The 26,686-nt window shown below is 51.1% G+C and overlaps 1 protein-coding gene and 1 pseudogene across 1 annotated transcript; both read left to right on the plus strand.

Moving 5' to 3' along the window:
• Window positions 1-313: 313 nt before the first annotated feature.
• LOC136136044 (actin, cytoplasmic 1 pseudogene) lies at window positions 314-1,471 on the plus strand (annotated as a pseudogene).
• A 22,792-nt stretch (window positions 1,472-24,263) lies between these two features.
• On the plus strand, window positions 24,264-26,354 carry COMTD1 (catechol-O-methyltransferase domain containing 1). The gene is made up of 7 exons (XM_065894430.1): window positions 24,264-24,466; window positions 24,625-24,752; window positions 24,987-25,092; window positions 25,182-25,300; window positions 25,409-25,463; window positions 25,717-25,850; window positions 26,102-26,354. The coding sequence occupies exons 1-7, from the start codon at window positions 24,373-24,375 to the stop codon at window positions 26,252-26,254; spliced, it is 789 nt and encodes a 262-aa protein (XP_065750502.1). The 5' UTR covers window positions 24,264-24,372; the 3' UTR covers window positions 26,255-26,354.
• The last annotated feature ends 332 nt before the right edge of the window (window positions 26,355-26,686 follow it).

A 26,686-nucleotide genomic window follows, 5' to 3' on the forward strand; every position in this document is an offset into this window, starting at 1 on the left:
CGCACACCTAGAGCCCATGGTCTGCAATAAGAGAAGCCACTGCAATGAGAAGCCTGCACACTGCAAGGAAGAGTAGCTCCCACTCAACGCAACTAGAGAAAGCCCCTGCACTGCAACGGAGACCCAATGCAGCCAAAAATAAATAAATAAATAAAATTTTAAAAATAAATAAAATTACATATTAAAAAAATGTTACCATGTCAGAGAGGCCTTCCTAGACCAGCCTATCTAAAACAGACACCAGGGAAGTGGGTAGGGCGAGGGCGGCCCACCCGACCCCCGCCTCATGGTCCTGTTCTCCCCACAGTTCGCCATGGATGACGATATTGCTGCACTCCTGGTCGACAACTGCTGCACTCCTGGTCGGCATGTGCGAGGCCAGCTTCGCGGGCGACGAGGCTCCCCGGACTGTCTTCCCCTCCATCCCCTCCCTTCTCCTCCCGGGACAGGGAACCCCGGCACCAGGGCGTGATGGTGGGCATGAGCCAGAAGAACTCCTATGTGGATGATGAGGCCCAGAGCAAGAGAGGCATCCTGACCCTCAAGTACACCATCGAGCAGGGCATTGTCACCAACTGGGAGGACACGGAGAAGATATGGCACCACACCTTCTACAACGAGCTGCGGGTGGCCCCCGAGGAGCACCCCGCGCTGCTGACTGAGGCCCCCCTGAACCCCAAGGCCAACTGTGAGAAGATGGCCCATATCATGTTCAAGACCTCGACACCCCAGCCATGTACGTGGCCATCCAGGCTGTGCTATCCCTGTACACCTCTGGCCGCACCACTGGCATCGTGATGGACTCCAGTGACAGGGTCACCCACACGGTGCCCATCTACTAGAGATACGCCCTCCCCCACGCCATCCTGCGTCTGGACCTGGCTGGCGGGGACCTGACGGACTACCTCATGAAGATCCTCAAGGAGCGTGGCTACAGCTTCACCAACACGGCTGAGCGGGAAATCGTTCATGACATCAAGGAGAAGTTCTGCTACGTCGCCCTGGACTTCAAGCAGGAGATGGCCACCGCGGCTTCCAGCTCCTCCCTGGAGAACAGCTGCAAGCTGCCCGATGGGCAGGTCATCACCATTGGCAATGGGTGGTTCCACTGCCCTGAGGGTCTCTTCCAGCTTTCCTTCCTGGGCATGGAATCCTGTGACATCCACGAAACTACCTTCAATTCCATCATGAAGTGTGACGTCGACATCCGCAAGGACCTCTATGCCAACACGGTGCTGTCTGGCGGGACCACCATGTACCCAGGCATCGCCGACAGGATGCAGAAGGAGATCACCGCCCTGACTCCCAGCACAATGAACATCAAGATCCTGAGTGCGAGTACTCCGTGTGGATCGGCGGCCCCATCCTCGCCTTGCTGTCCACCTTCCAGCAGATGTGGATCAGCAAGCAGGAGTACACTGAGTCTGGCCCCTCCATTGTCCACCGCAAATGCTTCCAGGTGGACTGTTAGTTGCGTTACACCCTTTTCTTGACAAAACCTAACTCGTGCAGAAAATGAGATGAGACTGGCATAGCTTTATCTGGTGTGTTTTTTTGGTCTTTTTTGATTTGTGTGTGTGTGTGTGTGTGTGTGTGTGCTTGACTCAGGATTTAAAACTGGACCGGTGAAGGTGACAGCAGTTGGTTGGATGGAGCATCCCCAAAGTTCTACAAGGTAGCTGAGGGCTTTTTGCAGAACGTGGGCCTCTTACTGTTGCGGCCTCTCCCGTTGCGGAGCACAGGCTCTGGATGCGCAGGCTGAATGGCCATGGCTCACGGGCCCAGCCGTTCTGCGGCATGTGGGATCTTCCCGGACCGGGGCATGAACCCGTGTCCCCTGCATCGGCAGGCGGACTCTCAACCACTGTGCCACCAGGGAAGCCCCTAGCCTAGGACTTTGATTGTACATTGTTCTTTATTTTTAATAGTCATTCCAAATATCATGAGATGCATTGTTACAGGAAGTCCCTTGCCTTCCAAAAAGCTGCCCTGCTTCTCCCTGAGGAGAAGGGCCAGTCCTCGCCCGAGTCAACACAGGGGAGGGTGATAGCACTGTTTTTGCGTAAATTATGTACTCTAAAATTTTTTTTTTAATCTTCGCTTTAATACTTGTTCTTTTCGTTTGTTTTATTTTGAATGGTCAGCCATCGTGGCCCCCCTTTTTGTCCCCCAACTTGAGATGTATGAAGGCTCTTGGTCCCCCTGGGAGCGGGTTGGGGTGCAGAGGTAGCCAGGGCTTACCTGTACACTGACTTGAGACCACTTCAATAAAGTGTACACATTAAAGAAAAAACAAAACAAAACAGACACCACCACCTACCACCACTCATCGCCCACCACCTCCTTTCCTATCTTTTACCCTGCTTTAATTTTCTTCAAAGCCCTTACGTCTACCTAACACATTAGAGTAATGTGTTTACCGAATGCCTATCTTCCCTACAGGAATGTTAAGTTCAGTGAGGGCAGGGACCATATCTGTTTTATTCTTTGCTGTATCCCCAGTGCTGGGACAGTGCCAGGCACACAGAAATCACTCCATAAATATTGAAACAATGGAGGAATAAATGGCTGACTGCATGAACTGCATGAACAAGTCACTTTGCACAGTGCCCGGCCCTTCACAGGTGCTCGGGAAATAGGAGTTATTCCTGTTAGTAATTTGGAGGTGCTGAGAGAGGCATGAAAGGGCCTGGACTTTGGGAACAGGTGGGGCTAAAGAGAAGAGAGCTCAGGTGGGACTCAAAGCTACCCACAGCCTGTCCAGAGGCCACACACCACATACCGTGACATCAGGCCAAGGCAGGGATTTGCCTTTAAAGAACTCCCTAGCCTGAGGGGCCCTCGAGCCCCACCCACTGCAGCATCCTCCAGGAGCTGGGTCGGGGGAGGGAGGTAAGGGATTGGGATGCACTTGGCCCTCAGGATGGACAGACTCGCCCACCCACACCTAGAAAAGGTGCCCAGCTAGCCCAGCAATGGGGTGTAGAAGAGGCTCTCTGTTCCCAAAGGGAGCCCGAGGAGCAGAAGGGACTGATCTCCAGGACTAAGTTAGTAGTGGACACCTACGCCAGGTAGGGAGTAGGCCGGGCCCAGGCAGAGGAGGCAGAGAACAGAGTCATGAGTCTGTAGCCCTGAACTGTGCCCCCAGGGGTCTGGAGTTTCTCAGTTCAGAATAGGCTGGGTGTCAGAGTTATGGAAGAAAGAGCAAATCAATGCGGAAAGCCCAGCTCCGTCCCTTTAACCATGTGACCTCAGACAAATCACTTAACCTCTCTGAGCTTCAGTGTCTCCATCTGTCAGGTGGAAATAATAATATCCACCTCAAGATGCTTATTGATAATAATAAGAGTTACCATTTACCAGCACTTTGCTATGTGCTGGGATGTTACATTATCTCCTTTGAGCCTCAAAACATCCCTTCCATTAGGCATTTCTTTTTCTTTGCGGTACGCGGGCCTCTCACTGTTGTGGCCTCTCCCGTTGCGGAGCACAGGCTCCGGACGCGCAGGCTCAGTGGCCGTGGCTCACGGGCCCAGCCGCTCTGTGGCATGTGGGATCTTCCCGGACCCGGGCACGAACCCCGTGTCCCCTGCATTGGCAAGCGGACTCTCAAGCACTGAGCCACCAGGGAAGCCTCCATTAGGCATTTCTATTCTCACTTTACAGAGGAGGAAAGAAGTTCAGAGAGGGTAGTAACCAGCCCAAAGCCACCCAGCTGGGAAGAATCAGATCGAAACTGGACCCAAATCTGCTGGTTGTAAAGCCCTATTTTAACCACCATCTAGAGGATGCACGTAAGCCCCCAGCATGCAGCCAGGCACACAGATTCCCAATTTGTGAATTTTCTTCTCCTTCCTTGAGCTTCAGGTCTGGAGACAGATGAGCCCAGCTATGGGGGCTGAAGGGACAGGAAGCCAGGTGGCCCTTGGGTTGAGCTGAAGCAGCAGCAACAGCCCTCACCTCACTCCCGGCCAAGCACAAGCAGCCCCGGGCTGGCTTCCTGCTCCCCACAGTTTGCAAGAAACCCCTTCCGAACACCTCCTCCCCAGCCCAGGCAGGCTGGGGTCATCCCTGCAGAGGAAGTTCAGCCAGGTCAGGCCTACCCCTTTCCCACAGCCCCTCCATGGCTTTTCCACTCACCTCTGGGCTGAGAATCCCCCAAGGCCCCCCACCCAGGGCCTGAGGGGTTACGCTGCCATTGGCGTTGCTCCCTTGATAGGGGACAGCCTAATGCATGTCTGACCCATGGCAATAAATCAGGGAGGGGTGCGGGGGTGGGGACATTCATAAATCTATATCAAACAGCCCCCAAATTATGACAGATGACATGGCAGTCATAAAATTGCACAAGCAAAACTCACCAAGTCATTAATTTCATGGCCGTAGAAAATAAACAGACACATTTTTTCGCGGCCCTAATAAATTTTTAAAAACTCAAAGAATGGTCCATCTGCTTCGAATAATTTTTAATTTCCTATTCTGTCTCATTCCCATTAGCTATTCCACTGAGATATTTGCTAAATTCTTTCATTTACCTCCTCCCATCTGTATTCAATTACCCTATTCCCAAATAGAGTGAGTTTTTGTTTCTCCTAAGCACGGGACAAAATACCCCTGCCTGTACCTTAAAGCAAATGTTATGTGTGTTTTATTATCTGTTAGACCGTACGAGTCATTCTAACTCGATTGCCTGTGCGGAAAGTCTTGGAGAGCAATCTGATTTTGATGTTTTCTGGCTTGGGTGGAAAACACCTGCCCGATTCTCAAAGCTAATCTATTAACGTGGTAAATGCTGTAGCAGATGTTCCTGAGTGAGCGAGGGGCCGCAATGGGCTGTGACCAGACCCAGAGTATCGGGCACAGAGTGGAGATCAGAGGCCAGCAACACCACTGGGGGCCGAGCTGTCACATTTTCCGGCCGGCCCCCAGGCTCTGGCTGCCTGGTGACTCCCCACCGCCTCCCAGGGCTCTCAGCAGCCACTCGAGATGGAAGGACATTTCAAGGTCATCTGGTCCACCCCCAGCAGCCCCGTGTTTTTTATAGAAGGAAGACTGAGGCCCAGAGAGGAGGTGTGATTGCCCAAAGTCACAAAGCATACTGAAAACGGAGAACATCCTTAGCATCTCTGGTGGGTGCAAGGAGCTGAGATGGGAAGAGGAGGGGAATTCTGTGAGCAACTTTCCCACCAGTTTCTTCCACCTGGGGAAACAACATCACTTAGGTCTTTTCTGTCTACCAGTCTTCACAAGTCATCTTTCCTCATCCTGCAGGAGCAGTGACAGATGCAGAGACTAGGAGGTGAGCTGAGGGGCTAAAGCCTTGCTCGGGGGTGAGTTGGTTTCAACACAGTGATGCAGTGGAACCTGCAAAGCCCCAGGAACATGGAAGTCCAGGCCAAGCTGCAGATCTGGGAAGGAGCTGGGGTCTCCAAAGCCTCACACAGCATAATCCAGGTAGCTCCACTATGGGGGCCCACATCCCTGCAGCCCTCACTATTTCCATGCATGCTGGTGGTTTCTTACTATGGGCAGTTTCTCTGCTGCCTGAGAGCTTTCTCTGGCCTAGGATTCGGGAGACCCTCAGGACAGGCCAGAAGTGCAGGGATTTGACACCTTCAGAAGCAGCCTTAACGATGATTGGGAGTTGGTGTATATATATCCCCCTCACCTTCTCCCCTCTTGGATGGGACAATTCTGAGACAAATCTATACCAGTGATTCTCAACCAGGTACAATTTTGCACCCCCAGGGGACATGGAGCAATATCTGGAGACATTTTGGTTGGATGGTTGCTACTGGCATCTGGTAGAGGCCAGGATGCTGCTAAACATCCAACAACACCCAGGACAGCACCCCACAACCAATAATTATTCAGTCCAAAATGTCAACAGTGCTGAGGTTGAGAAACCCTGTTCTCTACCCTCTCACAGAGGTCCTCAATGGGATTGAGCCCCAGATGCCCGTAGCAACGACCTGCTCATTTAGGCACACACTCCTGACTTCTCTCCCCTCCTTGGACACCTTCCTCACTCCCCTTCCAGAACTTCCCGAGACCACCTCCCACAAAACTACTTTCACGCAAATCCTCACCTCAACGTCTGCTTCTTGGGGGACCCAACCTAAGATCACCCATTACTACAGTCATGAGGACAACCTTGGAAAGGTCTTGAAGAGTTGGGTTCCTATTTCAGTCATTTACACTCTTACTGCACACATTCAGTCCCAGGGGTACCCACACTGAACATAGCTTCTTGAGGACACGTACATGGGGGCAACACCAGACCAGCTTGGTCAGGAACGTCCTTTGGCCTTACTCTCGTGGACCAGCTGACTGGAGATACGCTCACTTTGCAAAGAGATGTGAGACTTGAATACAGATTCAATGCAATCCCTGTCAGAATCCCAGCTACTTCTTTGTAAAACTGGCGGGCTGATTCTAAAATTTACATGGAATTACAAAGGACCAGGAATAGCCAAAACAATCTTGAAAAAGAAGAATGAAGTAGGACGACTCACACTTCCTGATTTCAAAATTTGCTACAAAGCAACAGTAATCAAGATAGTGTGGTACTGGCACTAGGATAGATATATAGATCAGTGAACTAAAATTGAAAGTACAGACATGCCCATATATCTATGGTCAACTGACTTTTGACAAGGGTGTAAAGACCATTCAATGGAGAAAAGATAGTCTTTTCAACAAATGATGCCAGGACAACTGGATATCCACGTGCAAAAGAATGAAGTTGAACCCTACCTCACACCATACACAAAAATTAACTCAAAATGGATCAAATACCTAAATGTAAGAGCTAAAACTATAAAACTCTTACAAGAAAACATAGGGTTAAATCTTCGTGATCTTGGATTTGGCAAAGTATTCTTAGATATGACCCTAAAAGCATGAGAAAAAAGAGGAAAAAAAATGATAAATTGAACTTAAAATTGAAAACTTTGGTGCTTCTATGGACACCATCAATAAAGTGAAAAGACAACCCATAGAATGGGAAAAAAATATTTTCAAGTCATATATCTGATAAGGGACTTATATTATTAGGTATCCATGAATTTAGAACTACTATTTTCTCCTGGTAAATTTAAATTTCATACATTGACCCTCTATATCTCTAATGATGCCTTTTTGCCTTAAATTCTATTTTGTGTGATAGTAATATAACTATGCTAATTTTCTTTTGGTTAGCATTTTTCTGATTTTTTTTCACTGTTTTACTTACAATTTTTTATCACTTTTAGACGTGTCTCATGTAAGCAGCATTTGGCTATTCTTTTTTTTTTTTTTTTTTTTTTGGCTATTCTTTTTTCAATCCAATCTGAGAGTATATAATTTGAACTGGGGAGTTCAGTCTATTTATATTTATAGAGCTTACAAATATATTTGACTTTATTTCTATGATCTTGTTTTTGTTTTGTTTTTATTTTAATTTGTCCTGCTTCCTAAGGATTTATTTTCATCTTCTTTGCTGCATTGTTTTGAAGTTTTTTACTCATCCCATTTCTCCCCCTTCTACTGTGTAGAGGATAGGCATTCTATTATTTTTTTTTATTGGTGACTTAGTATTTTGAAATTATTACCTAACTTAACTTAGTCTAAAGTTAATCAATATCTTACCCTTTTCTTGAACAATGCAAAGTGCTTTGAAAGCTTTAATTCCATTTATTATACTTACGGTCCAGGATTTTAGTTCCATCTCCTGTTTAACCCCACAGAATAGACATTGTTTTGGACAATCAGTGTGTTCGTTTAGATTTACCCATATTTTTATTATTTTCTCAATTCATCATCACTTCTGGTATCTGAGACGTTTTTCCTCAGATCATTTTTCTTCTCAAGCTCATCCTTCAGAAATTCCTTGAATGGGGGTCTGTTGTTTATAAATTCTCTCAGTTATAGTAAATGGACATACCTTTTATTGAGTTTCATTTTATTGTACTTCATTACTGTGGTTTTTTTTACAAATTGAAGGTTTGTGTCAACCCTGCATCAAGCAAGTCTATCTGTGCCATTTTTCCAACAGCATTTGCTCACTTCATTGTTCTGTGTCACATTTTGGTAATTCTCACAATATTTTAAACTTTTTCACTATTATTATATTTGCTATGGTTATCTGTGATCAGTGATCTCTGATGTTACTACTACAACTCATTGGAAGGCTCAGAAGATGGTTAGCATTTTTTAGCAATAAATATTTTTAAATTAATAAATTTAATAAATTATGTACACTCTTTTGACATAATGTTATTACACACTTAACAGAACATAGTATAGTGTAAACATAACGTTTTTGTTTTTTTTTTTTTGGCCACGACACGCAGCTTGTGGGATCTTAGTTGCCCAACCAGGGATTGAACCTGGGCCCTCATCAGTGAAAGTGCCGAGTCCTAACCACTGGACCGCCAGGGAATTCCCAAAACATAACTTTTATATGCACTGGGAAACAAAAATCTTTCTGTGACTTTCTTTAATGCAATATTCGCTTTATCGTAGTGGCCTGGAACTGAACCTGCAACATCTCCAAGGTATGCCTGTAAGTGAAAATGTCCTTATTTCTACCCTTATTCTTATTTTTTGCATTTTTATTGAGATATGATTCACATACTATAAAATTCACCCTTTGAAAGTGTACAATTCAGTGGTTTTAGTGTACTTATAAGATTTAACAAACATCGCCACCATCTAATTCCAGAACTTATCATCACCCAAAAAGAAAGCCCATGCCCGTTAGCTGTCACTCTACATTCCCCTCCAGCCTCTGGCAACCACAAATCTACCTTCTGTCTCTATCGATATGCCTATGTTTTCAAGGTTCATCCATGTTGTTGCATGGATCAGAACTTCATTCCTTTTTATGGCAAGTAACACTCTACTATATGGATATACCACATTTTGTTTATCCATACATAAGTTGGTGGATATTTAGGTTGTTTCCACTTTTTCACTATTATAAATAATGCTGCAATAAACATTTGTGTACAAGTTTTTATATGAATATACGTTTTCAATTTTCTTTAGCACATACTTAGGATCTACATTTATCCTTAAAAGACAAATTATCTTTTAAGAAATTATTTCAGTCTTATTAGGGGCTGGGGTATACAGTCCCTAGTTGGTGTGAATTTTAAAAGCCCTTTAGAGTCATCATTATTCTGTTTTTCATTGTTACTATTCATACTATTATAACTAGTCACCATTAGTCTAATTTCTTCTAATTAGAGAAGTTGTGAACAACGAAGTTTTTTCCTGTTGGGTATTTTTAAGATCTTCTACTTCTCTTTTTTTTTTTTTTCCTACTTGTCTTTGATATTCTTTAATTTGATTATGACGTATCTGTGTATGGACTTCTTTTTATTTACCCTTTTTGGGATTCACTGGAATTCCTGAATCTGAAGATTCATATTTTTTAATAATCATAGAAAATTCTCAGCTGCTATCTCTTTGAATAATACCTCTCCCATTATTCCTATAATCACTTTCCAAATATCTGATTAGACATATATTAGAGCTTTTCATTGCACTCTCCATGTCTCTTAACCTCTTCTTCATAGTTTCATTTTTTTCTGTACTGCATTATGTATAATTTTTCAAATCTATCTTCCTGTTTACTAATTCCCTCTCCAGCAGTGTCTATTCTATTTAACTGTTCCATTGAGTTTTAAATTTTGCACGTGATATATTTAAATTCCTAGAACCTCTGTCTGGTTCTTTTTCAAATCTTCCTGGTCATGTTTATCATCCCTTGCTTCATCCTTGTCTTTCTTGTGCCACAGAAGCTCAAGGTGTGGAAGTTGTAGGCTGCCCAACAAGGTAGAAGTCCTCAGGGTGTCCAGCAGTCTTTACTTCCCTGGACTGATGTTTCCAATTTGTTCCTGGCCTCTTATAATTCCCTTATTTGCTTATAGGCTCTTCCATTAACAGAAAAGAATTTCAAATTTCAAAAATATTTTTTTCTAGCATCCTTAGATGTTCTGTAGCTGATATATTTATATACCTTTTATCATCATATAGATTTTAAGTCCCTTTGTTCCTTTTCCAACATCCATGCTTTCAGAGACTAACTATTAAGCACCTACTATGTGCCAAGAACTGTGCTGGGGATTCAGGAGAGAACAAGACATAGCCTGTCCCTGCTCTTAGGGTTGCTTCCAGTCTATGGAGAAACCAGACACTTAACCAGGCAACTGTAGCCCACAGTTAATCAGTGCTCTGACAGGGTAGGTGTTAGTAAACAAGGCCATGCTGAGATATATGGAGGCCAGGAACACTCTAATAATCACATTGATTCTCTTTAAGTAAATATTCAACATTTATTTAAGGGGGAGGAATACAAAGCAAAACTCAAGCTCTTTTCCCACATTAGAAGGCTTTAGGGAAGCCGTCTGTTTTTATTCAAGCACATGTTGTTGCTGGAACATCCATCTTTTGTGGGGAGGATCCAGACCCGACCCCAAGCTACTTAGAAAATCAATTATCCCAACCACATACAGTAGCCTCCTAGAAGGATGTTCTGGTAAATTACATTTCCACTGATGTTTTAGTTGCTTCCCTAGCCATCCTTTAATTCTCATGTTCTGAGTAACTACTGCTACATAAAGAATCACTTCAAAATAGCGGCTTAAAATGATAACGATATGTCATGGGTTGAATTATGTCCCCCTAAAAGATATGTTAAAGTCTTAACTCTCAGTACTTCAGAACGTCATCTTATTTGAGAAATAGGGTCATTGCAGATGTAATTAGTCAAGATGAGATAATACAGAGTACAGGTGCCCCTAATTAAATGTGACGGTGTCCTTTATAAGAAGAGGGAGATTTGGACACAGAGACACAGCAAGAACACAATGCGAAGATGGAGGCAGAGGCCAGAGTGATGCACCTACAGGCCAAGGAAAGCCAAGCACTGCCTACAACCACCAGAAGCTAGGAGAAAGGCAGGGAACAAATTCTCCCTCAGAGCCCTCACAAGGAACAAGCCAATACCTCGATTTTGGACCCTAGCCTCCAGAACTCTGAGAGAATAAATTTTTGTTGTTTTGCCCAGTTTGTGGCCATTTGGTACCTAGGCAGCCCTAGGAAACCCATATATGATCTTGTCTTCCACTCATGAATCCGGAGGTCGCCTGGACTGCAGGCAGCTCTCACTCTGGGTCTGTCATGCATTGCAGGCATTTGGTGGCTGAGACTAGGGTCATCTCAAAGGCTTCCTTATGCACATGTCTGATATCTGGGGCATGGGAGACTCAAACAGCTGGGGATGGATGAGTTGGGGCCCCTCAGGCATCTCTCTCACTCTTTGTGATCACTGCACAAGGTGGCTTCCGCAGAAATGGACTTCTCACAGGGCAGCTGACCGCTCCCAGAGCAAGTTTCCAAGAGAACCTGGGAGATGCTACCTGGCCTTTTCTAACCAGCCTCAGAAGTCAGAGAACATTGCTTCCATCACATCCTGTTCAAGGAGGCTCACCCCAGTTCAGGGCGAGGGGACACAGACCCCACCTCCTGATGAGGGAGGGTCTAAGGATTCAGTCACATTTTTAAGCCACTGCACCGGCTCAGTCAGGGGCACATCAGGCCTGGGGAAGACAGCACTGTCTGCCTCCCCGACAGGCATGAGGAGTTAGCCAGGGAGAGGAGCCAGCCCTCCTGCCCCAGCCCGGAGCCCCCAGCTGATGCTGGAGTACCGCTCCCTTCATCCTGCTCACAGCCTCCAGACCTGGCGGAGCCCAGGGCTCCCTCATTCAGCTGAGGCTCCACGCCAGGCCCTGGAGGTCAGACTCTGCCCAGAGAGCACCCAAGGCAAAGGCGATCCCTGGGCTCCTTGCTGCCCACCACCCACAGGTGCTTTGTTTTCCTGACAGAGATCCTTCTTTTTTTTTTTATGAATACTTTGGTTTTTATTTTATTTTTTTTACAGTAGGTTCTTATTCGTTATCTTATACATATTAGTGTATACATGTCAATCCCAATCTCCCAATTCATCCCCCCTCCACCCCGCCACTCAGAGGTCCTTCTTTTCGTCCTTAGTCTGGGGCCATTTTTGTCCCTGCCGTCCTCACTAATCTGGGGCAGACGGGAGGCCCCTCAGAGAGGGCTCCCCACAACACATCAACCCCCGAGGTTTGGGAGCTCAGTCTCGGGGTCTGGAACAGTGACTCTGTCCCCAGCTAACCCCAGCTGTGGCTCCCCAGTTCCCTTCCTGCTGACGGCTCCTTAAAAATCTTCCCCCGGGCTTCCCTGGTGGTGCAGTGGTTGAGAGTCCGCCTGCCGATGCGGGGGACGCGGGTTCGTGCCCCGGTCTGGGAGGATCCCACATGCCGCGGAGCGGCTGGGCCCGTGAGCCATGGCCGCTGAGCCTGCGCGTCCGGAGCCTGTGCTTCGCAACGCAAGAGGCCACAACAGTGAGAGGCCCGCATACCGCAAAACAAAAAAAAAAAAAAAAAAAAAAAAAAAAAAAAATCTTCCCCCACCCCACCCTCTTGGTCAGGAGACAAATGTGTTCCTCGTATTGCTGTTAGTCCAGGAGGCCACTTTCCCGTCAAGCAAAATACCCAGTCTTCTGATGACTTGAAAGCACCTAGTCTGGGACACACATACACATACACACGAACGCTGCTCCCCTTTCTCCAAGAGGCCACTGCTCTCCAGAAGAGGTGAGACAAAGGGTCACCTGAGGTCACATCATCTTCCCTCCACCTTCAGAGCCGCAACCAAACCGTCAGACCAGTCCGGGTGGGGCAGAAGCACCCACTGGCGGAGGGCCTGCTCCGGGTCCGTGCTGAGCCATCCGTCCCTGCCGACCGCCCTGCGAGGCAGGTGCCCCAGTCTACTCCATTACACAGTGAAGAGGCTGCAGCTGCGGCATGGGGGCGGGGCAGGGTGATGGACTAGCTTGTGTCTGACTTGAGGTTCACTGTCACGTTTGTCTCAACGTTTATCTCTAAAACCTGTCCTCCTTCTCTTCTCCCTTCCTCTTGCCCTCCTCCTCCTCGACTTCTGCCTCTCTCTCCCTCTCCTTCCATCCCTCTGTCTATTTCTGTCTGCGTTCTCTCTCTCTTTCACTGTAACCCACACACAGGAGTCTAGGGCTGCTTAGAGGCCAGAATCACTCCAAAATAGCCTCAGCCTTCCACTCGTCCTTGGTACCAGAATATGGCCACACTTGTTTGGAAAACTCCATGAAAGAATGGACAGTGGCTACCTGTCCAAATACGAAGAAGGGAAGGGAAATATTAATAATAAGCACCTCTTCAGGTGATGGATTCAGGTGACCCAAGGATCCCACCTTAAGAGAGTCTGCCCTGCAGCGCGATCACCTAACGTGAAACTCATTCTCATCTCAGATGATTTTGCATTTTGAAAAAGCCTTCAGAGAAAAGTCCCCGATGGTAGGACTCAAGGGTAGTCCCCAATAGTGGCCTTTTTGCACCACATCAGCCGGTCATTGGCTACAGTCTGCCCAAGTCAGGGAAGGCAGGGTGGGCCGGCCTTCCAGGGGACGCCTGTCGTTTGGCTGAGGGCTCGTCTCCAGCAAAGGGGCAGCTGGGAGTCATTAGCAGCAATCCTCCAGCAGCTGGGGGATGGGGAGACTAGCAAGTTAGAAGGTAAACAAGCAGGTCTCCTCCTCAGAGCCCGGAGGCATCCCCAGCGTTCTCAGCCACAGAACACAGTGTGCAGGAGTAGAGGCCCGACCCTGCCACAACCACAGTTTCCCAGTTCGTAAAATGGGTATGCAGGACCAAGGGGTCCTTTCCAGCTCTGCATGTCCAAGCTTCTGTGATTCCAGTTCCACCTCGCCCCAAAGTTCCAACCAGGCAGTCCCCTTCAGGTGATGGATTCAGGTGACCCAAGGATCCCACCTTGAGAGAGTCTGCCCTGCAGCGCGATCACCTAACGTGAAACTCATTCTCATCTCAGATGCTTCTGCATTTTGAAAAAGCCTTCAGAGAAAAGTCCCCGATGGTAGGACTCCATGCACATGTGGCGCTAGTTAAGAAAGCAGAAGGCTTCCTGGCACCCCAGGTCATATCACAGACCTTCAGAGCTGGAAGGGACCTGAGAGAGGCTCCCTCAACCCCAGCCATACAAAAGGGGAAACTGAGGCTCAGGGTGGAGAAGTGATTTCCTCACCATCACACAGCAGAGCCAGCGGCAAGAATTCCCGGCCCTGAGCCTTTCTTAGTGCTCTGGGAGGAGTCCTCAGAAAGGAGGGCTCAGACCAGGAAACGCAGCTGCCTCAGGAGGGTTCCCCAGAAGCAGAACCTGAGTCAGAGATTCCCATTCAGATGATTTATGGGGTGGGGGGGAGGCCCTGAGGAGAAAGGGAGTGAGGGAAGCAGGATAGGGAAGGGGTAAAAGCTAAGCCAGAACACGGTCTCAGCTGGGGTCAAGCCGCAGTCCCACCAAGGATATTGGAACCCTAATAGCATCACAGAGTTTGTCCTACCTTGAGGCTTGGGGTGGCCTTCTGCACCACATCAGCCGGTCATCAGCCATCGTCTGCCCAGGTCGGGAAAGGAAGGCAGGGTGGGCCGGCCTTCCGGGGGACGCCTCTCGTTTGGCTGAGGGATCGTCTCCAGCAAAGGGGCAGCTGGGAGTCATTAGCAGCAACCCTTCAGCAGCTGGGGGACGGGGAAAACAGCAGGTTAGAAGGAAAACAAGCAGGTCTCCTCCCCAGAGTCCCGAGGCATCCCCGGCGTCCCCAGCCATAGAACACAGTGTGCGGGAGCAGAGGCCCGTCCCTGCCACAACCTCAGCTTCCCGGTTCATAAAATGGGTATGCAGGACCAAGCGGTCCTTTCCAGCTCTGCATGTCCAAGCTTCTGTGATTTCACTTCCACCTCGCCCCAAAGTTCCAACCAGGCAGTCCCCCTATCCCCAGGCTCCCCACTAGCCAAAGCAGTTTAAGAATCAGTGAGACCAAAGTAGGGTCTCCATTCAGTCAAGCCTGAACCCCACGAGGCAAGTAAAGGCAACAGTTTCTTGGCACGTGTACATCTCCAGCCTGCAGAGCAGGCCTAGGGAGTCAGTATTTCTTGAAATGTAAGTACAGAGGCCACACTGGGTTGTCAGTAAATTCATTATCCCATTACGCAGAACTGAATTATTCAGCGCTCTTGAGGCCGCCTCAGGAACGTGCCCGAGCACAGTCGATGCGGCATTAGAGGGATGGATGGAGTCAGGCCCAGGGCATGGTTGGTGCCGGAGTGATGGATCTGGGCCCGGACAGGCTGCCAGGGCTTGCAGGCACAAGGCTGCCTGGCTGGCAGGACCTGGGCACTGGGTGTTCCTGGGGTCTGTAGAGGGGGTTATGCACATATCCACAGTCCTCCTCACCCCTTAAGAAATCGGCAGAGTATATCTTTGGAGCCCACCTGCTCCAAAGGGCCCAGGGACAGAAGATCCAGGCTCCACCTCTTCCTGGCTGTGTGACCGCCAGAAGGTCATTCACCTCTCTGAGCTTCAGTTTCTTTATCTGTAAAAAACACAGTGATGATGCTGAATGTTCCCAGTATCCATTCTCCCTTTTAAAGATAGAACTGATTTTTTCATTGAACATATAACCCTCTAGAATAAAGACTATTTCCAGGCCAAAGTGTGGTCACGTGACTAAGTGCTGCTCAAAGTGATGCAAGTAGAATATCTTACGAAACTTTCAAGAAGTGTCCTTAAAGGAACGAGGTTAGTTCTATTTTGTCCCTTTCTTCTTCCTAAAAACTGGGTTGAAGGTGTGATGGCTGGAACTCAAGCAGTCATCCTGTTTAATGAGAAGACACCACATGATGAGGATGGCAACACAGCAGAGGAGAAGCCTGAGTCTCAGTTGACCCTGGAGGCTCCGTACAACCTCCAAGTTACATCTGTATAAAATAGAAACCAACTTCTTTTTTGGACTTTTCTGTCTCTCACAGCCAAACTCAACCTTAACTTGTTGGGCAAGTCCAAGGGTGAAATGAGTTATTACAGGAAAAGTGGCCACCTCAGCAGGTATTTCCTCTAGGATATGTCAGTGGTTAAGAACTATAAGCCCTGAAACCAGAGAACCTGGGTTCAAATCCCAACTTTACCACTTATAAGCTGTGCAAATTTAGGAATGTTGCTTAACCTCTCTGTGCTGCAGCTTCTTCACCTGTAAAATGGGGATTAAAATGGTACCTTTCCCCTTACAAGGTTTATGTGAAGATTAAGTGAGTTAATATGAAGTTTAACTGACACACAGTAATTGCTATACTGACACAGTAATTCAAGTGACTGACACACAGTAATTGCCATATAAATATCAGCTGTTAGTATTTCATTTTTGTAGATCTAGGGGGATTCCCTATGTAACTCAGAGACCTGGGTCCCTGTAACATCTCCCAAAGCTCATCTCAGTCTAGATTTTCCCCTCAAAGTGGCTGTGCTCTCAGGGTAGCAACGCCAGAGCTGTTCTGAGTTTCAACCATGACATGAACAGTTTTGCTTGGGGTGGGCGGCAAAGTCTGGGATCCTTGTTTGGAGCCCACAAGAGGGATTGCTCTTTGGAATCCAGGTGAAGTTCTTACTCAGGAAGCAAGAAAGAGAAACAAAAGCCTGAGATGGGCTGTGTACCCTGGGCAAGTGTCTCTCCTCTCTGGGCCTCTGGGGAGTGGATTAAACCAGAGGTTACAGCTCATGCACCAGCAGCTCAAAGACCAATGTGGAATATGAGGGAACCTCTTTGGGTTTGAGGCAGCAGGGAGCGGTGGGGACTGGGGCAAGGGCACATGACCCGTGGGGGATGGGGGAGGAATCACACAGCACCAGCCAACCTGCCCTGCAGCAAAATGGGCCCAGTGGAGGCTTCCCTGGTGGCGCAGTGGTTGAGAGTCCGCCGCCAATGCAGGGGACACGGGTTCGTGCCCTGGTCCGGGAAGATCCCACACGCCGCGGAGCGGCTAGGCCCGTGAGCCATGGCCGCTGGGCCTGCGCGTCCGGAGCCTGTGCTCTGCAACGGGAAAGGCCACAACAGTGAGAGGCCCGTGTACCGCAAAAAAAAAAAAAAAAAATGGGCCCAGTGTTGTCAAATCTGCTGCTCTTTCAAAAGAAATGGAAATCAAATCTGAATTCTTTGTGAAATTTTCTGATTGTTTAGTGTTGGCTCCATTCAAATAAACAAAATACTGATTGAGGCAAACAAAATATGTCCCCAGGCCAGCTCAGGGGCCACCAGAAGTAAACAAGCACTGAGAAGTCTCCCATGCAATGCAATCGGAATCCTTGAGTTCCAGGCTCCATGTCCTGGTGTCTCAGGGGAAAATGGGCATATGCTGAGTGTGGGGATAAAAGAAAGGGGTTTGTCCTCCCCGGGGAGGTAGGCGCCCTGGGCTGAACCCAGGGAAGGTGAGCCTGACCCCTTGCTCCCTCCCCGCTGGGTTCAGGATGGCAGTGAGGTGGACAGAGGCAGGAGGTTGCCCTGCGACCTCAGGTGACACTCTGACTCCCAGAGCTCCAATTTCCTCCTCTGAGAAACAGACTGGGGAATCTTCAGCTCAGGCACAAGGCAGGGGCCCTGGCCCTCCTGCCCCTGCTGAGGCCCTGCCCTGTGGGGATCTCTGCACCCACGGCTTTGGGGACACCCAGGGGCCCTTGGGATCTGTGTGTAGATTGAACTGCTGATCTTGACTCTTCTCTCCCTGACCCATAATAGGGCTACACAGCCACACCCTTTGCCACGTGAGCTCACAGGGCCACCCCATAGAGAGGGCAGAGTACACACACTTGCCCCCTATGCAGAGCTTGGCCGAGTGATTTGTTGGGGCCGCTGGAACATGAGCAGACCTGACTAAGGCAGAGGCTTTCAAAGCACCTGTGTGGTTGGCCTCTTGCCCCCATGCTGTCCCCTGGGAAAGAGCACCCCCAGGTAGCTGCTGGTCTCAGAATGATCTGGACCCACAACCCCAAGCAGAAATAGCCCAGCTGATCCACTGACCCAGCAGTGAGAAAAGTAGGTGGTTATTTTGGAAGTTGCTGAGACTTGGGGCTGCCACACAGCAATGTTGCGGCAGAAAACTGACCGCTATGCTGGGAGGTCGTGGGCTTCCCCAACCTGGACCCAGCTTGCTGCACAGAAGCTCCCACCCTCTCTGGTCATCCACTGTCCCAGAAGCCCCTGCACCCCTGGCTCTGATGCAAATAGAGAGACTCTCCTTGGAGTGGGGAGACCCCAGGCTTTGTGCCATACAGAACTGGAGACAATCCCCACATCCTGCCTATGAGACCCCAGATGTCCCCTGTCTGTAAAGGGTGGGTGATCATGCCTGCCTCACCAGGGACTGGGGAGGCTTGATGAGACACCACAAGTCTGCAGCAGGGCAAGGGTGGGGTGCACGGTACTGGCATTTCCGCTTGTCAGGCGGGGGAGGGATAGGGCATCTCCTGGGAGAAAACTGACCCCTGAGGAAAACAAGGCCTTACCTTTGGACAGCGTGATTTTAAGTTCAGTGTGGAATCTGTCACTCAACCTGAAAAAAAGCAAAAGGGGTTATCTCAGCACCAACTCTCAATCACCCCTGGGCACAGACCACACTGCTAGAGTGCCTGTATCAGTTAGGAATGCTATGAACTTCAAATAGAGAATAAATAGCTAATCATTGCTTAAACACAAAGGGCTCCATTTTCTCACATAACAAGGAGGCTAGAGGTAAACAGTTGCTGGGAGTGGTTTAATGTCTAGATAATGTCTTCAAGGACCATCATCATCCTCACTGTTTTTTTTTTTTTAATTCTTAACCTTGTTGCCTCAGGGCCACAAGATGGCTGCTAAAGTTCCAAGCATTTCATCTTTACACAACCCTATTCAGGGTAAGAAAAGGCTAAGCAAGAAGAGGGGATTTCTTATTATCAGGGAATAAAAAGTCCTGAGAAGCACCTCTTTTTCCCTGGCAAGATATCCCTGGATATCTTGAAAAAGGGACTGGGGTGGGGAGGGGGGTTGTGACAGCCTGAGAGGGCTGTCCATCCCCCGGAGCTGGGCACATTGTCGCCTGACCAATATTGGGCTCCTGTTGGCAAAGCAGAAGGAGGGGGTTGGCTCTGCAGTGGATGGTAACATTGTGTGCTGGAGGTGGGAGAATCGGTCCCACAGAGGCAGCACTCCTGACTGCAAATCTAGAAGCTGCTTTGTGGCAAACAGCAGACTTCACTTTGCTGCAAATAACAGAATCCACTTTGTTGCAAATAGCAAAGTCTACTCTGTGGCAAACAGCTGACTCTGGGAGGGCCAGAGCTTGGATGCGACACAGCATCACTCTCCTTCCAACCATGGACTCACATGCCGCATCAGGTCTGGTACCTGCAGGGGACGCTGGGACGTGTGTGTTTGTCTTCTTTTGGGGAAGGAAGGATTCACAATGTAGGCCAGTGTCTCAAGGAGGAGAGAGAAGAGATGCAGGGGGACTTTCTTTGCTATTTCTCAAAAGGACGCCCATGAAGTCTTGACCGTTTGACGCTCCTGAGTGTCAGCTGAGGTGTCCGGCAAAAGCGATGACGCCCAGGAGTGGCTTTGACAGTGGCACCCTGCCCATCCCATCAAGAAGAAACGAGCAGGGTTTCCCTGGTGGCGCTGTGGTTAAGAATTTGAAAGCCTCTGCCAGCCAATTCAGGGAACACGGGTTTGAGCCCTGGTCCGGGAAGATCCCACATGCCGCGGAGCAACTAAGCCCGTGCGCCACAACTACTGAGCATGTGCGCCACAACTACTGAAGCCCGCGCACCTAGAGCCCGTGCTCCTCAACAAGAGAAGCCACCGCGATGAGAAGCCCATGCACCGCAACGAAGAGTAGCCCCCACTCACTGCAGTCAGAGAAAGCCCATGTGCAGCAACGAAGACCCAGCACAGCCAAAAATAAAAACAAATAAATAAACTTATTAAAAAAAAAAAAGAAGAAGAAGAAAAAAGGAGCAAGTGACACCATGAAACACACACCTAAGTCATCCACTGGGGAATCCCAGAAACACCCAAATGCCAGGACCTGAGTTGAACCAGAGAAATCGGATCACAGGTAAATCTCTGGCACATGGTGGAAGCCTCTCAAGAGAACTCGATGAACTTCCAGGGGATATAGGAGCTCTGGACTTGGGCCAGTGGTGAGATGACAAACTCTTATGTGAAGCTGAGACAGGGACAGGTTCACACCTGGCTCTGCCACTTATATGTCACCTGACATCTGGGAACCTCAGTTTGCACATCTGGAAAACGGGGGCAATGCTAGCTTCTTGAGAGGGTGGCTGTGAGGAACATGCCCACCGCCCATTCTGTCTATGCAGTAGCAGGGAATCCTCTGTATTTAAATACCTAATGTGACTTCCCTGGTGGTCCAGTGGTTAAGACTCCTTGCTCCCAATGCAGGGGGCCCAGGCTCAATCCCTGGTCGGGGAACTAAGATCCCGCATGCCGCGTGGCGCGGCCAAAAATAAAAACAAACCCAAAACCTCACAGCGTGGTTCTCAAAGAGGGGGGACGGGAACTTAGCAGGGTTATCTTCATCCTGACAACCACACTGAGAGGCTGCAGTTTGTGGCAGAATTTGACCACTCTCTCATGATCCCTACCACCAACGTTACTCTCTCGGTCATCAACTCAGATGGCAAGGGGAACTTTGCAGATGGAACTAAGGTCACTAACCAGCTCACCTTGAAATGGAGAGATTATCCTGGATTAGCCGGGTGGGTCCCCTGGAATCACGTGAGCCCTGAAAAGCAGAAAAGGAAGGCAGAGTGATCTGAAACACCAGAAGTATTCGAGGTGCCTTCTACCTGGTGAGACCCTGAGTGGAGGATCAGCCAGGCCTGGCCTGACTCCTGACTTACAGAACCACGAGATAAAAAATGGCCTTGTTTTAAGCCGCTCAACATGTGGTGGTTCATTACACAGCACAGAAAGCGAAGACAGAAGGATCATCCCCATTTTTCTAGCTGAGAACCTCGGAGCTCACACAGCCACAAAGTGAGTGGTGGACCAATGTTTGAACCCAAGTCCCTCAGACTCCGGAGCCCATGCTGTCACTTCCCAGTCGGCCTGTCCAGATGAGGAAACTGAGGCATGAGAGGCCAGGGCACTGCCAGTGCCAGCTCCACAGCATCTCAGCACAGAGGAGGCGGGAGGAGGCCGTGGCCCCCGTCCTCCCCCACTCATCTGAGGGGCCCCAGAAGCTCCTGATTCACGGTCTGTCTGCATCAGCCCACTCGGCCCACCAAGGCCCCCGGAGCCACTAGAGTCACAGCATTGTCCCCCGAAGTCTTAGGTGAAAAGCTCGGCAGACCTCACCCAGATGTGGTCAGACTCCAGGCTGCAAGTTTGCCTGTGGAGACAGGAGGCCTAAAGAAGGCAAGCCCGGGACAGAGGCTCACAGGCACCTCTGGGAGAACCACAGCTGCCGGGGAAGAGCCCACAAGTACAGGAAGGGGACTGAAGGGCCCAAAGGTAGGAGGAGGATTCCTGGGGCAGGGCCTGGGGACTGGGGGTGATCAGCCAGCCAGTGAGGCCTCTCTGGCCCCAACAGACTCCACTCCTATGTCCTAACTTCTCTGACCCATGCTCCAAATCAGAAGAAACAGTTGTCCTATGGGCCAGGTCAGACACAAAGATCAAAGATGTATTCAGTTTGGCTGACATGGAGCGTAAAAAAAAGAAAAAAAAAAAAGTCTAACCCAAGTGTTTTAAATTGTGAGATTTCACATTAAAAGCCAGATTTCCAACCTCTTTTGAAAAATCAGAAGCTCCAGCCACAATATGCTCTTCTTCCCACATGGCCACATGAATGGGAGCTGAGGGGCCGCCACACCTGATGGGGCATCAGTTCTGGAACACCACAGTCCCCACTGCTCCCTACCGCCCTCCCCTCACCTGCCTGCCTGACCCCTAAAGATATCTGAATTCTAATCCTTTAGGTCCAACTTGACTCCATAACCTTACTCTTCTGCCCCTACCCTGCCCAGTCCTGGGGGGGTCCTGGGAGAAGGCGCCCAGCCTGTGTGATGTTAGCAGGGCTGGGAGAAGTAGGGGTTGGGGGTATTAGGTTAGTAACTCAGGGGCCTCTACCAGATCCTTTTTTGTGAACAGCTGTTTCCAGTGACCCAGTCTGGCTAAGAATTTGGCAGGAGTCAAACCCCCTGACTTCCTGGTGTCGACCCAACAGCATGTATGGGCACCCATCCTCTCTGCCCTCATGACCAGCAGGTGCCTTGGTGCCTAATGGGGCAGCTGCACTTGGCCAAAAGGGCAATTGAGAGAGGCAGAAATGATCCTCCCCCACCCCTGGAGACAGCTGCCCACATCCACGTGGCCCTCTGGGGAGGCCCAGCTTCCACCGCCGCCACTCGGGCCACCTCCAAGGAAAAGAACCCAAACCTACTTTGTCTTCAGCCCCCTGGTCTTCTAGGAAAAGGCCTTGTAACAGATTCGGAGGCGACACTTTGCTCCCTTCATCGTGAACTGAGACACCGGCGCTGTAATGGAAGAGACAAGAAATGAGTAGCGAATGGGGGAGGGAGGTGGAAAAATTAAATTTTGCGTGATCAGCAAGGTTTCAAACAATCGCTCGCCAACTGAAGTGGGTGCCACGTCTATAAGTCATTCTGTTTTATAGACCATTAGGATCTCCAGAGAGAACCTGCATGGAGACCACTGCTTTTTGTTGAAATTAAAATGTCAGAGAAAAAGAAATAGAACAAAACAGGGAATCTGCAATTAATTACCAGGCCATAAAAATTCAATAATCAGGAGGCAGAGCAGCCGCAGGCCCAGAGGTATCAGAGCCAGCGTAACAAGAATGGAATACATTAATCTTTTCAAATTAGTTTTTTAATCTGAGAGGGATATATGGTGACATGCCTCCCCTCCCCGCCCGCCTCCCACCTCCACGGGCTCCGGCCTGAAGCCAGGTGGGGGGAGGGAGGTTCTGGTGTGAGCTGGGGGCCTGCCCAAACCCAGACCCCCAGACAGGAAAGAGAGCGCCACTTTGCAGCCCCGGCTGAGCCCAGCGCCCCAGTGCCGCCTGGCCTGGTGGAAGGGTCTCAGCAGAGGAACCATGAAAGCACTTCTGGTTTCCCCCGGGTCAGAAGAGCTCATTGTGTGTCCACGCTCCTGCGTGGCCTCCCGCGGGCCCAGAGCTCCCGCAGCGCCAGTCAGTCCCGGGCTCTGAGCTCCGGGCTTCTTTAGTTCGCCCTGTCTTCAGCCTCAGCCAAACCACTCCCTCACCAACCTCCCCCAACAAGCCTGTCCCCCTGAGCCTTGCTGGGGCTGAGCCTCGCCTAGAAAGCCCCCGGTGGGGCTCCAGTCTGCCCAGTGTGGTTGCTGAAGGCTGGTGTCAGGGGACAGCCGCGGAGCAACGGCCGATGGAATCTGACTCCTTTTAAATGTAACAGCTATAGCCCACTAAGTCCCAGGCCCTGTGTGAATCCTTCACCTGCATTTCCTCATTTCATCTCCCAAGAGGTCAGGACTGTTAAGAACCCTATTTTACAGAAGAGAAAATTGTGAAGCCGGGACACACAAGTTCCCTGTGCCCTGTGGTCTCTGAGCCCAGCTTCACTAACACAAGCCAGGACAGCTTCTTTCGCCTCGCCCCATTCGGCACACAGTCAGTGTTCCCATCACTGTGCACTGGATAGCATCCCTGCGGAACAGCCCTGCAAGGGGACTTCACCTGCCCTCTGATCTTTCCTCCTCAAGATATCTTCAACTTATGATAACAGCAGCTGCCACTTCTTGAGCAGCTACTGTGTGCCAGGCTATGGGATCTGGTGCCATTAATAGTAAGACAGTGGTCCCAGTTTTACACAAAGGAAACTGAGGCTCAGACTGATGGGCCCAAGATCTCACACCCAAGCTTAGCTGGTACCCAAGAGCATGATTCTAACTAAGGGTGTTGTCTCAGCACCCCATTAACCAGATCTGACCCAGGGCTCCCAAACCCCAACTCCACCGAACATACATTCCTTCAACTTGACATCCTTGGTGACCTCCCCCAAGAGGCCCCCCCGATCCTCTCGGTCCCTCCCAGGGTTCCTTTAATTTCTATCATTTGTACCTGTTAGTATCCTGTTATACCGACGTTCTACTCGCCCACCCACATATGCCCCTGGGGGTTCTCAGCAAAAATGGTAGCGATGAGGAAGCAGCATAGCCGCCGGCACAGTTCCGAAAGCGGCCACTAGATGACGACTGACCCGCTTGGGCGGGGCTTGCAGTAAGGCCATGAGGCCGCCAGATGGTGGTCGAGGCCGCGGCTCCGAGGGCACTGCCCGGGCAAGTTGGAGCCGCGAGGGCCCGCGGGTCCCAGGGCGGTCCCAGTAGCCCTAGCGCAAGTGACCTGGACGCCGCTGCCTCCTGCCCGAACCATGACCCAGCCCGTGCCCCGGCTCTCTGTGCCCGCCGCGCTGGCCCTAGGCTCGGCCGCGCTGGCCGCTGCCTTCGCCAGCGGCCTCTTCCTGGGTGAGTAGGGCCGGGCCTTCGGCACCCTCGGCAGAGGCCCCGCGGGCGGGCGGACGCAGGAGCAGAGCCCGTGAACCCGCGAGGCTGGCTGCGGCTGAGGCTCACCCCTGGCGCCCTGGAGCCCCAGGCTCTGAGCCAGCACCACCCCTCCCCGGCAGGGAGATGGCTCCCTCCATGGCGATCCCGGCGAGAGAAGCGCCTGCTGCCCCCTGAGGACAGCCCCCTGTGGCAGTATCTGCTGAGCCGCTCCATGCGGGAGCACCCGGCGCTGCGGAGCCTGCGGCTGGTTAGCAGGGCCGGAAGCGGGAACGGGCGCCCACCTCGGGCCGGGAGGGACCCACGTGGCTGCGTGACCTTGGGCTGGTCGGTGGCCCCCGTCCGCGCAGGCCGGGCATGGTTGGGCGTTCCATGAAGGTCCGCCCCTGGGCCACGCCCACAGCCACGCCTCTGGGGGCTCTAAACCTGGGGCTCAGCTGGGTGAATGGCAGGGCTAGTGCGACCCTCTCCTCCCCGCAAGCAGCTGACCTTGGAGCAGCCGCAGGGGGATTCCATGATGACCTGTGAGCAGGCCCAGCTCTTGGCCAACCTGGCTCGCCTCATCAAGGCTAAGAAGGCACTGGACCTTGGTAGGGCACGCGGCTGGGGTCACTGGGGGCTGGAGTCACCGGGCCGTCGCCCCACTCTGGCCTGAGCCTGTCCGTGTCCACGTCCTCAGGCACTTTCACAGGCTACTCGGCCCTAGCGTTGGCCCTAGCGCTGCCCCCGGCCGGGCGCGTGGTGACCTGCGAGGTGGACGCAGGGCCCCCGGAGCTGGGACGTCCCCTGTGGAGGCAGGTGAGTGCCCCACACACCTGAGGCCCTCGTTGGGCCCCTGGAGCCCGGCCACTCCCAGCTCCGGGAGAAAAGACATGCTGACTCTGACCCCGCTCCTCTCGTACGCAGGCCGAGGCGGAGCACAAGATCGAACTTCGGTTGAAACCCGCTCTGGAGACCCTGGGTGAGCAACGGAGCGGAAAGGGCCTTGGCGCCATTTCCCAAATGGGACCACCCGGCGCGAGGTAGTGACCCGGTCCAACGGGCGGGCTTAGGCAATGACAGCCCCCACCCCCCCGCCACCCGGTACGCAGCCACATGCAGAGTGGGGCCCTCAAGTACCTGAATGGTCACAGCGCCTGGGCCGGCCTGGGCGGGGTCTTCCGGCCGCTGGGGCCTGCGGACTCAGCTGCATCTGCCCCTCCCTCCCCCGCAAGATGAGCTCCTGGCAGCGGGCGAGGCCGGCACCTTCGACTTGGCCGTGGTGGATGCGGACAAGGAGAACTGCACCGCCTACTACGAGCGGTGCCTGCAGCTGCTGCGACCCGGAGGCGTCCTCGCTGTGCTCAGTGTAAGGGACAGCCCCGGGAGAGAAGAAAGACCCTCTTGAGCTGGGTCCGTCTTTTCCTTGGGCTCCTCCTCGCCCCCCTGCCCCAGAGCCCCGCCTAGTACAATCACGTAAGCTCCTGCCCCCAGGTATTCGAACTGAGTCCCCAGGTTTTCCACTTTCCCCTGCTCAGGTCCTGGGTCTCCAGCTCTCACCCCGCCTCCTGCTCAGGCACCCCCCAGGCCCCGCCCCCATGATGCCCCGCCCCTCCGCAGGTCCTGTGGCGTGGAGAGGTGTTGCAGCCTAAACCGCAGGACAAGGCGGCCCAGTGTGTGCGAAACCTGAATGAGCGCATTCTGCGGGACGCCAGGGTCCACATCAGCCTCCTGCCCCTGGGCGACGGCCTCACCTTAGCCTTCAAGATCTAGGGCTGGCCCCTACCGAGGGGCCTCAAGGGAGGGGCCCTGGGACCCCCAGCCATTGACACTGAGTTTTAAATCTGACAATAAAGTGAGGCCTGGGACACGACGATCTTCTGAGCCGTATGTGCTGAAGTGGGGTAGGGAGTGAAGGCCCCGCACTGGCTCCCTTCAACAAAAGGGAGCCTTGAGGCCACAGATGTTCATCCCCTCCCTGGCACACTCCTGAGGACACTCTGGCACCAGGGCTGTAGCATGACCACAGGAGCTTCCAGCTGACTGGAAGCAGGATTATCAAAAGTTTTAATGGGGGCTTCCCTGGTGGCGCAGTGGTTGAGAGTCCACCTGCCAACGCAGGGGACCCGGGTTCGTGCCCCAGTCCGGGAAGGTCCCACATGCCACGGAGCGGCTGGGCCCGTGAGCCATGGCTGCTGAGCCTGC

Source organism: Phocoena phocoena, chromosome 16 (genome assembly GCF_963924675.1).
Source record: "Phocoena phocoena chromosome 16, mPhoPho1.1, whole genome shotgun sequence".
Taxonomy (NCBI): Eukaryota; Metazoa; Chordata; class Mammalia; order Artiodactyla; family Phocoenidae; genus Phocoena; species Phocoena phocoena.

Bases quoted from the DNA above. Each gene is read 5' to 3' on its own strand.
- COMTD1 (XM_065894430.1), top strand. From the start codon at position 24,373: ATGACCCAGCCCGTGCCCCGGCTCTCTGTGCCCGCCGCGCTGGCCCTA. The intron at 25,093-25,181 runs GTAGGGCACGCG...CCACGTCCTCAG, and splicing joins TAAGAAGGCACTGGACCTTG to GCACTTTCACAGGCTACTCG. The intron at 25,464-25,716 runs GTGAGCAACGGA...CTCCCCCGCAAG, and splicing joins ACCCGCTCTGGAGACCCTGG to ATGAGCTCCTGGCAGCGGGC.